The sequence below is a fragment of the Dromiciops gliroides genome, chromosome 3 (genome assembly GCF_019393635.1).
Source record: "Dromiciops gliroides isolate mDroGli1 chromosome 3, mDroGli1.pri, whole genome shotgun sequence".
NCBI classification, from domain to species: domain Eukaryota; kingdom Metazoa; phylum Chordata; class Mammalia; order Microbiotheria; family Microbiotheriidae; genus Dromiciops; species Dromiciops gliroides.
The window spans coordinates 74,312,465-74,331,378 of record NC_057863.1 but is presented as its reverse complement, the minus strand read 5'-3'; the positions used below and the strand labels follow the sequence as shown (position 1 = coordinate 74,331,378).

The window sequence follows — 18,914 nt, the reverse complement described above, 5'->3', positions numbered from 1 at the left end:
GACCACTTATTTATTGAAATACCAGATCAGAACATAAAAATTCAAACTTCCACAGGATAAATATATTTGGAATTAATAGAAAACATGCATAGTGACAGTCTCTATAGAATGTGCAGCCTGTCACCCAAATTTATGAGCTAGATGGGTAGGTGTTCAGAGATGTAGAATGTTTGCTAGAGCATGAAAATCTGATTCAATGGCTTGAAATATTTCAGTATATTTATAGTGATAAATGAGTTTTAATCAAATCGACTGTAGTCATAGAACCAAAAGATATGTTATCTTAAAGTGGTACCAAAGCTCAAAGAAGAGAATCCTGCCATCAGTGGTTATCATTAAAATTATAATCAAGAAGCACCTTCACTCTCAAAAAAATCATTTGACCACAACACAGTGATATTATTCACATGTATTTATTTCTAAAAAGTCTAAAATGTATAGTTTATAATAATAATAATACTACATTAATATATCACTTGAGGTTTTACAAAGTACTTTTCAAACAATAACTTTGTGAAGTAGGTAGTCCATTATTCAATTCTTTGTCAACTTCTGACTCATAGAATTCATATTTTAATTTAATATACAGTTCCAGTACTCCCTCTTATGTGGTGCTATTCCTAATCTGTTATTACCACTCTTTCCTTGAAATTACTTTGCATTACATTGTATATACTTTTTTTTTCTTTTTTTTTCAGGACATTGATGGGTAAGTGACTTGCCCAGGGTCACACTGCTAGTAAGTGTCAAGTGTCTGAGGCCGTATTTGAACTCAGGTCCTCCTGAATCCAGTGCCAGTGCTTTATCCACTGCACCACCTAGCTGGCCCCTATACTTTCTATCTATTTACTTGTATATATGTTGTATCCTTCCCATAGGATATAGGCTCCTTGAGGGCAGAGACTATTTTATTTTGGTCATTGTATCTCTAGTACATAACCCAGTGCTTTTAGTATATTAGATACAATAAATGTTTATTGAACTGAAATGACTTTTCTCCATATTACAGATGAAGAAACTGAGGCTCATACAATTTTTTTAACCATAAAAGTATTTTATTATTTTCCAGTTACATGTAAAAATAGTTTTCAACATTTGTTTTCATAAGATTTTTAGTTCCAAATTTTTCTCTTTCCCTCCCTTCCCTCCCCCATCCCTAAAACAGAAAGCAATCTGATATAAATTACATATGTACAATCACATTAAACATATTTCTGCATTAGTCATATTGTGAAAGAAAAATCAGAACACAAGGGAAAAATTTCAAAAAAGAAAAAAAAAACAGCCAAAAAAGTAGAAACAGTATGGTTCAGTCTGCATTCAGAATCTATAGTTCTTTTTTCTGGGTATGGAGAACATTTTCTATCATGAGTTCTTTGGAATTGTCTTGAATAATTGTACTGCTGAGAAGAGCCAAGTCTATCAGAGTTGATCATCACACGATGTTGCTGTTACTGTGTGCAATGTTCTTCTGGTTCTGCTCACTTCACTCAGCATCAGTCCACTTAAGTCTTTCCATGTTTTTTCTGAAATCGTCTGCTCATCGTTTCTTATTGCACAACAGTATTCCATTACATTCATATACCACAACTTGTTCAGCCATTACCCATGTAGTAAAAAATTATTTGTGGTAAAGATTAATATCGAAAGTTTGTGCATGCTACTGAGTGGCTTCTGAAGGACCTCCCCTTTTGGGGAGGAAAATGCGATGAACTTCTAGAAAGCCAACTCAAAAGTGACAATGGGGACGGAAGTTTCCTCTCTCTGGCTGTTGACTTAGCTGTGGTGTGCACAGGGAGTTCAGGCTGGTGGCATTCGGGGACCTGGCAGAGCACGTATTTCATGCTCTGTTTTTGGCTACTGCTGAGTTACTGCAGACTGACTGGGTTGGTGAGTTAATGACAGAAAACCCTAAGCTTAGTGTTAAGACTATCTATCTGCATTTCTACTTCCTTATTTCCCTAATTGGTTTCACCTTTGTGGTCTAATTAATTCCCAAGCAATAAAACCTGATCCCTCACAGATTTTAGCTCAGAGGCTCCTTTTCTCCTTTACTTATTGACCTGGGATATATATATATATATATATATAAATATATATAATTTGCATTTTTCTAATCAATAGTGATATAGAGCATTTTTCATATGACAATAGAAAGCTTTGATCTCTTCATCCAAAAACTGCCTGTTCATATCCTTAGACCATTTTTCAACTGTGGAATGACTTGTGTTCTTATAAATTTGGTTTAGCTCTGTATGTATTTTAGAAATGAAGCATTTATCAGAAACACTGGCTGTAATAATTGTTTTGCAGCTTTATGCTTCCCCTCCAATGCTGGCTGCATTGCTTCAGCTTGTACAAAAACCCTTCAATTTAATATAATCAAAATCATTCATTTTGCATTCCATAATATTCTCTATATCTTGTTTGGTCACAAATTTCTCTCCTCTTCATAGATCTGAGAGGTGAACCATTCCTTCCCCTCCCAATCCACCCATGGTATCACCCTTTATGTCCAAATCATGTACCAATTCTGACCCCATTCCAGTACATGGTATAAGATTCTGGTCCATGCACAGTTTCCGCATACCACCCTCCGGCTTTCCCAACAGTTCCTGTCAAATACTGAGTTCCTATCCCAGAAACTGGAGTCCCCAGGTTGCCCAAACAGCAGATTACTACAGTCATCCACTACTGTGTCTCCTGAGCCCAACCCGCTCCACTGATCCACCACCACTCCATTTCCTAGCCAGTACCAAATAACTTCAACTACTGCCACTTCACAGTATAGCCTCAGATCTGGCACAGCTAGCCCACCTTCCCATGTGCTTCTCTTCAACACTCTTGACCTTTTGTTCCTCAAGATGAACTCTGCCATTATTTTCTCCAGCTCTACAAAAAATTCCTAGGTAGTCTGATTGGTATGGCACTGAATAAGCAAATCAATTTAGGTAGAATTGTCATTTTTACCATATTAGTTCAGCCTATCCTTGAGCAACTGATATCTTTCCAATTGTTTAGATCCGATATCACCTGTGTGAAAAGTCTTTTGCAACTGTGTTCATAGAGTTCCCAGGCCTGTCCTGGCAGGTCGACTCCCAAGTATTCTACATTGTCCACGGTCACTTCAAATGGAATCTCTCCTTATATCCCTTGCTGCCAAGCCCCACTTGTCATGTATAAGGCTAATGTTCTGAGTGGGTTCATTTTATATCCTGCAACCCTGCTAAAGCTGTTAATTGTTTCAAGTGGTTCCCTAGTTGATTCCATAGGACTCTCCAAGTATATCATCATATCATCTGCAAAGAGTGACAGTCTTGTTTCCTTCTTGCCCACTCCAACTCCTCTAATTCATTTCTCTTCTCCAATTGCCAAAGCCAAAACTTCTAGCACAATATTAAATGATAGAGATGATAATGGACATCCCTGTTTCACTCCCCAACCCACTGGGAATGCCTCTAACTCATCCCCATTACATATAATGTTTGCTGATGGTTTTAGGTAGACATTGCTTATTATTTTAAGGAAAGCTCCACCTATTCCTATGCCTCCTAGTATTTTTGTTTTGTTTTTTGTTTTGTTTTTTTGCGGGGCAATGGGGGTCAAGTGACTTGCCCAGGGTCACACAGCTAGTAAGTGTTAAGTGTCTGAGGCTGGATTTGAACTCAGGTCCTCCTGAAGCCTCCTAGTATTTTTTTGTTTGTTTGTTTGTTTGTTTTTTGTTTTTTTTTTTTTAGTGAGGCAATTGGGGTTAAGTGACTTGCCCAGGGTCACACAGCTAGTAAGTGTTAAGTGTCTGAGGCTGGATTTGATCTCAGGTACTCCTGACTCCAGGGCCGGTGCTCTATCCACTGCGCCACCTAGCTGCCCCGTCCTAGTATTTTTAATAGAAATGAGTATTGTATTTTGTCAAAAGCCTTCTCTGCATCTATTGAGATAATCATATGCTTTTGATTAGTTTTGTTATTGAAGTGGTTGACTATGTTGATAGTTTTCCTAATGTTGAACCAGCCTTGCATCCCTGGCATAAATCTCACCTGGTGATAGCATATTATTCTGGGGAAGAATTTCTATAATCTCCTTGCTAATATTTTATCTAAGATTTTTGCATCGATACACAGCTGAAGTTTTGATTTGCCTCAAAATCAGACAGCTAGTAATCAGTCATTCAACAAGAATTTATTAAATGCCTACTATGTGCCAGGCATTGTGCCTGGGGATAGAAATAAAAAATGAAACACCCCTATTCTTGAGAAACTAACATTCTGTTGGGGGAGATAGCATACATATAAATGAACAAATATATACTAACTTTATGCAAAATGAGTTAAGGCATATAGTTAGAAGGAGTGGATCACTAGCAGAGGGTAGGGAGTGGAGGTTGGAGGAAATATGGATCAGGAAAGACATCAGCTAAACTCTATCTAGCTGATCCTGCCCAGATAATGATTCACATTCATACATGGCAAACATCTTAGGACATCTCACCATCTGCCCTTTCTTGCTGCTGACTCTGCCGATGAAGCCAACTTCCCTGGATCAGAGACCATGCAACCATCCGCAGGGTGAGTTAATCCAATCCGCATGGACCTCAGGAGCTGAGCTGATTTGGTCAGTCAGTGTCAATTGCCCTTGAGGACTATGTCTAACTGATTCCATACCATGCTTCATATGCCCTCATATCCCACACCACAAGCAATCTGCTTTCCCCTTCTTGCCTGGGAAGAGTAATACAAGCAATATTGCAATTACTTTTGGGAAGAGATAATAGTTTTCTGGAGAGTCCTATGATTCTCCAAACCAAAATTCCCTTCCCTGGCCACCATTCCCTTATAGATATTATTTATCCCCATAGAATTTAAATTCCATGAGAGTAAAGACTGGCTCCCTTTTCCTTTTTCATCACCAATGTGTAACAGAATACCTGGTACACAGTAGGTGTCTAAAATATCTTTTAATTCATGCAAGCAAAATTCATATAGAAGATGCTACTTAGGTAGTTTTGAAGGAAAGGAGAGGTTTTAGGAGGTAGGAAGGACTCTATTATGAAGAACTGCATTCGAGGTATGGGCTATAGTCTGGACAAAGGTACAGAGATGGGAAATTAAGCATTGTGTATAAATAATAGCATGAAAGCAAGTTGGGCTTGACTGTAGAGTATAGAATTGGGTGTAACATATAATAATAAGGATGGAAAGATGGTTAGGTGCAAATTCTTTAAAAAACAAATGGGGGAGTCAGTATTTGATCTTTGAGGAAGAATGAGATGGGGATTTGAATAGGGTAGGGACATGGTAAGACTTGCAGTTTAGGAAACAAGAGTCAAGGATAGAGAAGCTTGAAATAAGGAGCACAATTAGGAAGCTATTACAATAGTCCAGTGAGAGGTGATGAGAGCCTAAAGTAGAAAAGAGGAGACACTCTGAAATGTCCTGGACTTTCTCTACCATGTCCCCAGAGGCCTCTTCACTGTGGCAGCTCACTCTACCCCTGAACTTCATACATTAGAAGGGATCATGAGATCCATTTCGCCATTCCTCCATTCCCCTTAACTCCCTTACCTTCTCCACAGTGCCACTGAAGCACCTTCATCTCTTGTTCCACCCTTCAGCTCTGTTTTTTATGTCTTGAGTTTCCCCATTTGAATGTAATCTCCTTAGGGTCAGGGACTGCTAGCATTTGTATTCCCAGGGCTCTGCACAGGCTCATAGGAAGCTCTTGCCAGATGATTGTTGACTTGATTGTTGACTTAGACATGAAAGAAACCATAGAGGTAGAAACAGGAAGATTTATCAACTAATGGGGTATGTGAATTGAGGGAGAGTGAGGACTCAAGTCTAAAATAAAGGTGGCAAACCCATTTTACATGGAGGGTGGTAGTTTTCTATACAGAAGGAAATAAAGGAGCTAGGAAGATGAATGGGTTTAGAGGGAAAGATAATGAGTTCCGTTTCAAATAGGTTGAATTTGAAAAGTCGATGGGACATCCAGTTTTAAACACCTAATAGGTAAAAAAGAAATGGAAGAAATGAAGCTGAGAAGAGAGATTATGGGTAAATATAGAGATTTGGGGAGTAATCTAAATACCAATCATAATTAAACCCATGGGGTTTGATGAGGTCACAGAGTAAGAGAATATAGAAAAAAAAATATAAGAAGGCCCAGGTTAGAGATGTGGAGTTCACCCACAACTAGGATGTTGATAGAAATGATAGATGCATAAAGGAGACTTAGAAGAAAGTTAAGATGAATAGAAAGAGATCTGAGAGAAAGTCATGTAATAAGGACTCAAAGAGAAGAAAGCATAATCAACAGGATCACATGATTCAGAGAGGATGAGAAAGATGAAAACTGAGAACAGCCATCCATCCATCATTGGCAACTATATGGAGAGAGCAGTTTCAATTGAGTAAAGAGGCTGGATGTAGATTGCAAAGATTGAGAAAAGAGAGAAGAAATAAAGGCAACAGTGTAGACAGCTTTTTTCTATGTGTTTGGCTGTGAAAGAGAGGAGACATATTATCCAAGATAATAGTTGGAGGGGAGAGAAAGCAGTAGAGCCAGATCTTGAACCCAGTTAATAGAATTTAGAAATAGAAGAGACCTTGGAGATCATGTGGTCCTAATTTTTCAAAAGGAGAAAAGTAGGGCCAAGATATTACTGTTGAATCTGCCTCTTTCAGCCAAGGATTATTTCTTGCCACTTTCCCATAATACAGTGCTCTATAGAAAATGACCGCTCAATTTAGGACATTGGCTAATTCCTTTTCTATATCAATCTCCTTTTTTCAGTTGATTGAGTAGAAGTAGGTAATGTGTTATAGACAGGAGATTTGAAAAATGGCCTTTATATGGAACAAGTCTGACATTTCAGATTTTTTTTTCTTTTTATTTCAGTCTCTACCTCCAGAATTTCACTATGTGAGAATATTACTCTTCCAGGGCCCTCTGCAGAGAAAACATGAGGTGACCTTTCTGAGGTTTCTACGGTCGAATTGGCATCCTGGAAGTCACCTCACAATTCATGGGCCACCTTCAAGTCATGTCAATCAATGGGCTTGAATGCTACCAGCCAATTAGCTTGGAGCTGTGTGTGTGTGTGTGGGGGGGGGACTGCTCCTCTCCTGGTCCCACAGAGAGCTTCTGGTCAAACTGAGGGAGCTTGTCACTCTTTGATAGTGTGACCATCTAGGTGAAGGGGCAGCTAGGTGGCACAGTGGTGTGAATCTGATTAAGCCTGACTCAGTTTCCCCTCTATACTTTTATGATAACCCCATAATTATCTCAGATGTCATGACAAACATGATGCTCAATTTGGCCATGGCATCCGTTACCAGTTATAATAGATTCTTCAATTTCTCATAATGTCATGAGGATAATTAGGCAGATGATGCAAAAAGTGTTGAAACAAAGATAAAAAATTATTTTCTTAATATCACAATTGCCTTCTCAATTTATTCTCTGCAGTGGGGATTGTAGTAATATTAATTTTAGAAAATGTTTCAATAAAAGGGTCTGTAGTAATATTAAGTTTTAGAGAATGTTTCCATTTTTCTTTTTTTATGTTTCACGTGTAACAATTGGACAATAATTGTAAAGTCTCTAAAAGATTCTGAATTTCCTTGGACATGTTTTTGAGAACTCTCATTGTTTGATTTTGTTATTGTCAGAACTATTTAAAGTTGTCTTAAGATCAATTTTGTAGGAAACTTTCTAGCTGATTATCAGTATCTGAAACACCTGAAAGACTTTCACTCCACAACTACACCTAGAGGATATCCCAAGAACCATCTGAGATAAGCCATTCAAAGACTTAAATGGACATTTTCCTGTTTTCCTTTTCCCCATAACATGCACTGTTTATAATGTCCCCCTGCTAAAGGGGAGTACCCCCTTTAGCTTCTGTCAATGCAGTGCACAATTTCTTTTCTCCCTTTTCATTCCCTTTACTTCGTTAGTCATAAGTATCTGTAATGTTATTGCTTCATGTAAGGAAACCATGTTTCTTCATGAAACACAGTGGGGAGCATGAGAATATTAATCTGCAGGGTCCTCTGCCGAGAAAGCATGAGGTGACCTTTCTGAGGTTTCTAAGGTCGAATTGGTGTCCTGGAAGTTACCTCATAATTCATGGGCCACCTTCAAGTCATGTCAATCAATGGACTTGAATGCTACCAGTCAATTAACTTGGAGCTGTGTGTGGGGACTGCCCCTCTTCTGGTCCCACAGGGAGCTTCCAGTCTAACTGAGGAAGCTTCTCACTCTTTGATAGTGTGACCAGCTCAGTAAAGGGAGCTTTCTTTCTCTCTCTCTCTGTCTCTCTCTTCTCTGTCTCTGTCTCTGTCTCTGTCTCTGTCTCTGTCTCTCTCTCTCTCTCTCTCATAGATCTGAGCTAGGTTTTTCCATTCTTTCAGAGACATGTGTTCTCTCTTTACTAACTTCTAATATGCTTTAATAAATGCTCAATGCCTAAACTGTTGTTGAAGCTTCTAATTATAAGTAAATCCTAGCTAGTTTTACCCCACACTGGGGGGTAGGTAAGGTGATTTAGTTTTACTAGTCACTAATCATACCCAAAATACTTATGGGGAAATAATTATCTAAGCTAATCATCAATAATGGCTCTAGAAGCATGCAGCTTCAGAAATCATAGAGCCAAACTTCAAAACAATATGAAATGTGTTGCTACTAATTCAAACAATAGGCATTTTTTAAAAAATTACCTTCTCTTATTCTTTGACCTTGATTTTTTTGTGGTATGATCTCAGCCTAATATTGTAGTATACTGTCAGTGGGCAAGAGTCCAAATGAAAATGATCAGAACCTTAGATCTACACATTAACAGCATGGTGCTCTGCCCAGCATTATGTTTTGCCCCAAAGTCATATATCTGACAGAGTGACACAGTTATAAACATGATCTCTAGTAATGTTACCAAAACTGAAAAATCTAGAGTATAGGCATTTATAAGTGATTTTCATGGGCATAGTTTTAATTACAATGAAATCTATAGAACACAAGTGCATACAAAAATAAATTTCTGCTCTCCTCTTAGTCATTTATTTAATCAGCCTAGTGTGTCTGCAAGTGATAGAAAATGTCTTACAAATCCCAGAAAAAGAAAAATATAACTTTCTTCAATGTAATCGAGAAATAATGCAAAGTGAACATTTTAGTAGCACTGGTTTGCCTGAAAGTTAGTTTGATAGGAAAATATGCCAAGAATTTCATACTATGTAAATTTCACAGTATCTTTCCAAAATCTATATAAAAATCAAAGTTTTAATCTATTCTTAATTAAATTCCCAATACACCTGAATGGATTCAATTGGTATTATAGTTTCAGGTTTACTTAAAGGTGTATAATGGCTAGAATGTCAGGACACCAGTGAAGGTTCTGACAGTTCACTAAATAATAGAATCCAAGAGCATATAATGGCAAATGACCCAAGTGTATAACTTAAGATTGACTCTCTGGGTATTGATAATTAATATTCACTAATTAAACAAAATATTTTCTGCATCTCCAATCTCAAAATAGGAACATAAACAAGGGGGAAATTCATAGAAGTAGTACAAATCACCACTGGGATAAATCACTGCTCCAAGTAGACTTCCCATATCAACATGCATTTTAGAACATATTTTTTAAAAAATAATATGAATAAAACTTTTCAAAATCATTGCCTGTTAAAACATTCCATCTCTAACCCACAACCTATTTTCTACAAGCCCAACTATACTATTGGTATTCAATAAATAATAACATTGAATTCACCTTGTTCATCATAATGATCTCCCTGCTGATTGATATGCCTCTGATTATTGTCATTACACACTGATCATTTCTTTCCTTCAGAACATATTTCCATTCTTGTAAATCAAATGAGAATTGGTAATAAGAGCTTCTTCACAGTCTTATCCTCCTTATCTATTTTCCTTGCAGGCAAATTTTTCTCCAATCATTCTACTCCCCACACCACAGTCTTTTTGAAAGTGGAACCTCTGCCTAAAAAGCTTTCACTCACCTGGCACATCTAGTGGTCCATTTTTCTATAAAGAGTGCTGCAACTAATGATAATTATTTGAAGTTGATGCAATAATATGACTACCAATGGATCCGAGAATTTCAAACAGGTTACTAAATTCCTACAACTGCATCAGACTGTTCTATCAGCTATAGTTGCCTCATCTGACTATACAGGAAAGAAACACTCCAGGTTAACAGATTTGGGATTCATAGTTTTTCATATTTGTAGTGACCATGGACAATGATACATGGGGTACAACTGTTTGTTTGTTTGTTTGTTTGTTTGTTTCTTTCTTTCTTTCTTTCTTTCTTTTTTGGTGATGTAATTGGGGTTCAGTGACTTGCCCAGGGTCACACATCTAGTAAGTGTCAAGTGTCTGAGGCCGAATTTGAAGTCAGGTCCTCCTGACTCCTGAGCTGGTGCTTGCTGCCCCTGTTTCTTTTTCCTTTTCCAACCCAACACCCTGTCCCTGTTCTGCACAGATGTTCCTGTTCTTTCCATTGCATATATAGCCTTTAGTCCTACAAAATGGATGATCCTATCTATATATAATGTACTTAGACTTTATGTTTTTGTTTCATGTAATCATATTGCAAAGGTAAGATATTTTCTTTAGCCATGAAAGATATAGATGAGATTCAGTTGCTATTGCAATGAATTTCTCTGAATTGACAAAGGGATATCACAGAATCAGGGTCAACAACCCACCTTTTGAAATGGTTTACAATTATGTTTGCTGACCTTAAAAACTCTCAAGGACTCACCTGAATCAACCTTATGGTTAAGAAGGTTAGGGTCAAGGACTGAGTTCTCCAAATACCTTCTGGGACCCCTGAGGGAAGAGTCAGGGGTCAGAAGCCATGGACTCTAGTGTTGCTTATGTTATTAGCTAGCCATGTCATATTCTCTCTGTGCCTCACTGTCTTCCTATGTGTAATGAGATTGCTAATTTCTAAAGTCCCTCCATCTCTGATTCCCAATGATAAATAAATATGAGGTAAATTAAAGAGTCCTCTTGTCACAAACTGCATTATTCTGCTTTGGCATGACTAGGAAGATGTTGTAATGTTTATTCAGCACACCATTTGGTCTGACTACACAATCAAAAACAAACATTTTGGGCAGAAACCTGTCCTTGTTATGACAAAGCAGGCTAATTTAAAGTAAACATTTTGGTGAGTTAAACAATCCAATTCTTCCATTAAGATGCTGTTATATACAACCATATGCATTGTAATTTTCCTTGCCAGAACTATATATTTTCTTAACAGTCACACAGATAGATATAGCCCATGTGGGGCTATATTTACACTTTTTTTGTAATCTAAGTTCCTAGAAACCAGAGTTACACATTTACAAATTTGTTTGATATTATTATACTTCTGTGTATTCCAGAAAATTAATAAACTGCTCTATGATAACAATTCTAGGAACAGGGATTTATATGGATAAGCAAGGAAAAATCATGATTAATTCATCATATATATATATATATATATGTATGTGTGTACACATATGTGGGGGTACACATATAGGATAAATAGATAGATATAGATATACATAAATATAAACAGAGATGGGGAGACAGAGAGAGAGAGAGAGAGAGAGAGAGAGAGAGAGAGAGAGGGAGAAGATTTCATCAGATGATAATGGATAGAGGCCTGATCCTCAAATCAGAAAGACATGGGTTCAAGTTCTCTCTTTGTCATAGACTAGTTGTGGCTCACTGGACAGTTTTATAAACTAATAATGCACCCACTATTCTCTAAAAGTATCAGCTAAATCCTAAACAAATTGGTTATCTCTATCAGTGCAAATAATTTCCTCCAATGACAAAATCAGAGGCCTGGACCAAAACAAACACACATACCAAAATCCAACTATATCCACTGTATTTTATATGTATTAGTTGTAGTTGAGCTACATTCTCATTTCAATAGATAAAATAAAAGGCACATTCCCTAAACTCAAGAAGCTCATATTTTAAAATGGAAGATAGAAGCGACTTTTATAGCACATCCTTGCACATAGTTCAAGACATTTTATTGATTATACAAATATATTTTAAAATAAACAAATGTATTCACTAGAAAAAATGATGGGCCATAAAAATGTTTAATCCCATCTGTGAGATGTATGTAACATCTTTGAAGAATTCACTACATGGAAATCAGATGATTTGAAGATTTGCCAAAAACAACTAAAAAATAACCCCAGAGATGAGGAAGAGATTCCTCCAAAGAAAGCTTAAGAGAATTTGGACAATTTAGCTGGGAAAGGTGAAGAGAGCATTATACAAATAACATAATAATGGCCTTCAAGTATATGAACTTATGGTAAATAACAAATTGGTAAATATGGTAAAACACAAATAGCAAAATAAAACAAGTAGATTAAAAAATGGATGTCTCCTGTTTTCCTTTTATTTTCCTTTCAAAATGCAAAAATTAATGTTCTAAATAGGACCAATCATTGCAAAATAATTGCTAATTTTTATCATGAAAATTTGGTCTCAGTCTATCTATACAAAAATACAATGACTAATATCTATATAGCACTTTATGGTTACAAAGCCCTTTGTACATCATGTAGTATGTAAATACTACATATACATATATTTATAATCCCATTTGATTCATACAACTGCTCTGTGAAGTAGACTAGACAGGTGTAATCATTACTTTCTGACTAATGAAGAAACAATGGTCCAGAGAAGTTTAATGACTAACCTATTAAGGTTTTCGAGTTCTAAGCATTTTAGCTTGGAGTAGTAGCCAAATCTTCAAGCTCCAAGTTGAGTCTTTTTTGAACTTCACTGCCACCACCCACTGCCTTGGTTCCTACCCATATGATACTGAATGAAAATACTGGAGAAAACACAGATTTTCAGGAAACTATGGACTAGCCACTGCAAATTTATGTTACATAACCTTAGCTGGGCCCTCACTGTGTCAAGGTAATGCTTTTTACCCGTCCATAATTGACTCTCTATCCCATCTATCATAACATCTCTTCCAAATGTTTTTAACCTGTCTCAAACTTTCCAGTTCTACTTGCCCCAATTCTCTCAGCTGAGAACTTTGTATCATATTTTACTGAAAAAAAATTTAGACCATTTGCCAAGAGCTCCCTCTTCTTATCTCCTATTCATCTTAAATCACCTTTATGCCTTCTGCCACTATCTCCTTCTTTACCCCTATCTTATATCATGAGGCAGCCCATCACCTTGCCTAGGATATCCCCTCAACATTCATAAGTGATTTCATTCCATCTATCCCGGCTTTTCCAGCAAATTGCCTCCTCTATAATCCCCACTCTTTCACTTATCATCAATTTCTCCCTGTCTACTGGATGCTTCCCAACTGCCTATGAACATGGCAATGTTCAAAAAACTCTCACTGATCTGTCTGTCCCCAGTAGATATTGTCTCATATTTCTCCTCCCTTTTCTGTATAAACTTCTGGAGAAAGCTATCTATAGTAGATGTCTCAACCTCTTCTTTCACTATATTCTGAATAATCTGACAATCCAAATTCATCGTTCAAGTGAAACTGCTTTCTCTAAAACTACCAGTGTTGCCATAATTGCTCAATCTAATGCCCTTTTCTCAGTCTTCATCCTTCTTGATTTCTCTATAGCCTTTGACTCTCAATTACCGTTTCTCCTTCTCACTCTCTGTAGACTTTTGGAATACCATGCACTCCTGTTTCTCCTCCTACCTACTTAACCACTCCTCATTCTCCTTTGCTAAATTTTCAGCCAGGTTATACCCACTAATTGTGGGTGTCCTCCCACTGCTCTGTTCTGAACCTTTTTATCTTCTCCCTCTACTATTTTACTTGGTGATTTTATTAGCTTGCATGGATTAAATTATCATCTTTATATTGATGATTCTCAAATCTGCCTCTTCTTCCCTAATCTCTCTGTTGATCTTCATTCTTGAATCCCCAACTACCTTTCAGACTTCTTGAACTTAATGTCCTATAGTCATCTTAAACTCTACGTGTCCAAAACTGAATTCATTATCTTTCCCCCAAAACTCCCCCCCCACTCTTCTAACCTTATCTTTTACAACTGATGGCACCACCATCCATCCAAGGACACAGGTTAGAAACTTAGGTGTCATCTTCAAATCTTCACTCTATGCCTCCCCATATCTAATCTGTTGCCAAAGTCTGTCAATTTTACAATCATCTATCATATATACTAACTCTGACACAGACACCACATTGATACAAGTTCTGTCACCTCACACCTGGACTATTGCAGTAGCTTTCTGGTTATTCTCCCCACCACAAGTATGTCCCTACTGTCTATGAACATGCCCACAATCTTCCTAAAGTGCTGGTTTGACCATGTTTCCCGTCTACTCAATAAACTCCACTGGTTTCCTATCACTTCCAAGATCACCCCCAAGATCAAATATAAAATCCTCTGTCTGACATTGAAAGCCCTTCTTAACCTGTTACCCTTACTTTTTTAGTCTTCTTACACTTAGACCTTTTCCCCCTCACTCCCACTACATACTCTGCAATCCAGGAACAATTCAGTAACATTCCTTGAACAAGACATTCCATCTTCTGACTCCTGGCAATGGGGCCTTTTCCAATCCCTCTTAGTGCTTCTAGTGCCTTCCTTTTTTTTTTGATTATTTAAAATATATCCTGTCTATAGCTTGTTTGCACATAGTTTTTTGCATGTTGTCTACCCCATTAGACTGTGAAATACTTCAGGGAAAGGACTCACTTTTGCCTTTCTTTGTATCTCTACCACTAAGATCCTGGCACATAGTAGGTACTTAATAAATTTGTATCGATTATGTAAAAATATTTTAACTAACTGGGTCTAATCTGTGGATTGATAAGCAAACAGCCTCTTTCCATTTAACAGCAAAGGATTTATTTAGGTGGATAAACTTAGGGATAAAGGCAACAAAAGTAAAATAAGACCTCTCAGCATCTCTGTAGCATCCTCCTCCACCATCTAACTGCAAGCCCCCTCTCTTTCCGTACTGTTTCTCTGGCCTCCTTTGTACCTACTGACCTTCTTCTAGCGGCCCCCCTGACTGTCTCCTTAGCATCCTAGTTCCTCTGGCATCCTCCCAGACTGTCTAAGTACAGCGGTATATAAAAGGCCTCTCTTCTTGGGAACCCTGGGTCCCACACACATCAAGCTAATTGGTTAGCTGCCCTAGGGCTACGACCAGGGTCTCCAGGGGCCTGTGCATACCACTCCCAGGGCTCAAGGGGGCTGTGCCCTGCTGCTGCACACCCAGGGCCTCCAAACAGCAGGCCCTGGCAGGGGCAATCCTGGGATCTCCAGGGCAGATCTCCTCAGGGTGGAAGGAAGCTGGGGCTCCAAGGCTCCAAGGCCTGGGAGACTTCTCAGTTTGGCCACTGAAGCAGAGGGGGAGGAGTACCAGCTGTCTCACACAGAGAAAAACCCTGAGGGCCTAAGGCGTTTTAATCTCAGCCCAAAGGCAGGGTCCCCAAATCACAATAAATTCCCACAATTACACAGTATTGTCTATTAGTTATAGAATTTGGGGCAAAAAGCTCAACATATATAGAAGTTAAGGCTGAATTTAGTTGGAATTTAGTAATATACAGAATGAATGCCTTACTATAGAGAACTGTCAAGTTTTCTCAGCTATGTATTTCGGTAAATGCACTGCCCCATTACTTCATGTGTTTGCTATGGATTCTCACAAATGTATTCCTTCATTGTTAACTACCTTTACAATATCAGTCATTTTAGCCATCTTTTGTGTATTTCTTTGCATTTAGTCAATATCAGTCCTTTTATTTTTGAAAGCCTTCACAAATTACTAAAGAAACAAGCCCAATATGATCTGAGCAGTTAGTTTCATGCTCTCCATGTACAATATCAGAAAGACATATTTTATTTTTTAAAAGAAAAAGGTAAATTATTCATCTACTTGTGTTTACTTTAATTATCATTGCTGCTTTTCCTTAAGATTTTAAAGCTACAATGCTGTCAAAAATAAACAATAACTTTGACTTTCCATTTTATAATTTTCCATTTTTTTGCATATTACTAACAACACTTTATCCCAAATCATTGTTTTTCTTTTAATTTCTGAATTTAGAAGTTTTCTATTCTTAAGCATGATCATAAGCCTTGGAACCAACATTTTCAGAGGAATAAATTTCAAATTTTAGGATTTAAGTATATAGGAAAAAAATAGGATTCAGTATAAATATTCAAGGACTTTATTTCATAAAAGCATTGCAATATACTGGAAAATCCACTGAACTAGGAGTCACAAGTTCAGACTCTACAACTTATTAGACTTTATGACCTTGAAAAAACAATTCACTTAATCTCTCTGATTCTATCAACTCATCTTGAAAATAGGGATAATAATTCCTGCCAAACCTACCTGGCAGAGCTGTTATATATTAAAACACACACAGATACTCTATATGAAAGTGTTTCAAAGAAACCAAATGTGATATTATAAGTAAGGGCATAGGGCAGCTAGGTGGCGCAGTGGATAAAGCACAGGCCCTGGATTCAGGAGGACCTGAGTTCAAATCTGGCCTCAGATACTTGACACTTACTAGCTGTGTGACCCTGGGCAAGTCACTTAACCCTCATTGCCCTGCAATAAATAAATTAATTAATTAATTGATTGATTAATTAATTAATTAATTAAAAATAAGAGGGGCAATCATGGTTTCCAATGTTGGATCACAGCTCTCATGATGCAAAAAATTTGCAGGCATTGTACTGATGTGTGTTAGTCAATTAAGTAAATTAATGGTACCATCAAAAAGAAGAATTTATCTCTGCTTTGCCTTTTAGGAAATTTCCTGAACTTTTTCAGGAAAGTTATTTGCATGAATAGTAAAGCATCTGAGCCTGTTAAATTTAGTTCCCCTGAAGGGCTAATTGGCTCTAATATCCCTTTGCTAGGGAACAAGCCCATTGGCATGACTAGCTAGCAACAGGTCACTTTTTCAAGGTTTGCAAGTAGAATTCAGCTCTTCAACAACATGGAGAGAGGAATAAAATTCCATTTTCCAAAGAAGTGAACTAATCTAATTGGCATTTTTTTTTAATGAAAGCAAATATAGGAGGAGGTATTCTAATATTTTGATAACTATTTCAATATTATTGATTTCCTTTGTAATTTTATATATTTTATTTTGTGCTTTAAAAATCTTACTGTGAGAGGACAACAGACTCCACCAGACTGCAAAAGGCATCAGTGAAAGAAAAAAAGGCTCATTTTTAAGATTGAAAAGGTTGGGGCAGCTAGGTGGTGCAGTGGATAGAGCACCAGCCCTGGAGTCAGGAGTACCTGAGTTCAAATCTGGTCTCAGACACTTAACACTTACTAGCTGTGTGACCCTGGGCAAGTCACTTAACCCCAATTGCCTCACTAAAAAAAAAAAATAGATTGAAAAGGTTAATTAAAAGTGCTCTCAATCTAAAATCCTTCCTCCAATTATTTGACCATATTTAATCTGTTGGCAAGTGTTTTTTATTCTACTATTGGCATATCTGCTCTGACACTCCCATTGACCCTAATACAAGCCCTCATCACCTTGAGCCTGGGCTATTACAACAGCCTGCTGGTTAATTTCTGCTTCAAGTCTCTTTCCACTCCAGTCCACCTTATACCCAACTATCAAAGTGATTTTCCTAAAGCATAGACTTGACCAAGTTCCATTCCTAATCAATAAATTTCAGCGAGCTATCATTATCTCCAGGACAAATACAAAATCCATCTTGCTTTTGAAGATCTTCATATTTTTCTTCTTCCCTTTCCAGCCTTCTTATAATTTATCCCTCTCCACATCTTTGACAATCCAATGGTATTATCTTCCTTTGATGTACCCCAGACAAGACCCCATGATTCTCCTCCTGGTGTATCTATATTGGTTATCCCCCATGTCTTGAATGTGATTCTTCCACATCTCCATATCATGGCTTCTTTCAAGTCTGAGCTAGAAACTCCCCTTCTTCTGGAAGTCTTTCACAGACCTCCATAATGTTAATTCATTTCTCTGAGATATCCTTCAACTTGTCCTATTTATCCTGTTATTATTTTTATATATAGTTATTAATACACTGGTTTCCCCATTAGACTGTGAGTTTCTCTTTTGCCTTTCCTGGTCTCTTAGCATAATGCCTGGCACATAGTAAAGGTTTAATAAATGTTCGCTGAATTGATTATGCTGAATCTCCTTATTCTTATCTTTGCAAGTCTAAAATTTTAATTTAATTAGTTTCTTAGTTTACATAAGCTTAAAAATACTATACCCTATTCATTAAAGAATGGAAAGGGACAATATATTATGAAATAAAAATTGACAAGACTGAGTACTAAAAATGTATTTATTATCCCAGTGAAAAATTTCTATTTATATACACGTGTGTATATATAACATGATACAACAAGCAGATATGTAACCAGATAGATTATGTATGTCTACACAGAGATTCTCATTTAAGTTTCCTTGTAAATTTCGTGTATGTCATAGAAGCTTCCTCTTTCATAATACACTTTTAAATTACAGTTCTGATACAAAAATTTGCCAGCTTTTAAGAGCTCTCCACATAAATCATCTGTCTAACCCAGAATGAGACTCTGAATTATGGGTCAAAAATTGCCACAAATAATAGAGTTATGTATGTTACTTTTTGAGTCAAAGGAGAAAAAAATGTGAGTGTAAAAACTACCTTGCCACTCTTCAAAAACCTCTAAGAGCCCTAGGATACCACCTTGATTTCTTGTCTCAACTCTTTGTATAGTTTTCCTGTAACTCTATCTTTAAAAAAAATTAATGATAAAATAAGATTTGTATCCCTTAACTTACTCCACCATCACTTCTATTTTGAACAAGAAAGCCA

The 18,914-nt window shown here is 37.1% G+C and overlaps 2 protein-coding genes across 2 annotated transcripts in view; both read left to right on the top strand.

Annotated features, from left to right (window-relative positions):
- The window catches only part of SPAG16 (sperm associated antigen 16), a 1,175,972-nt gene that overhangs the window by 981,257 nt on the left and 175,801 nt on the right, over positions 1 to 18,914 (top strand). The gene's annotated exons all lie outside the window — the stretch shown is intronic.
- The window catches only part of LOC122745937 (mitochondrial transcription rescue factor 1-like), a 49,033-nt gene continuing 34,581 nt past the window's right edge, over positions 4,463 to 18,914 (top strand). The window contains 1 exon segment of the mRNA XM_043991396.1: positions 4,463 to 4,565. Within this exon segment, the coding sequence (XP_043847331.1) occupies positions 4,463 to 4,565 (103 nt within the window).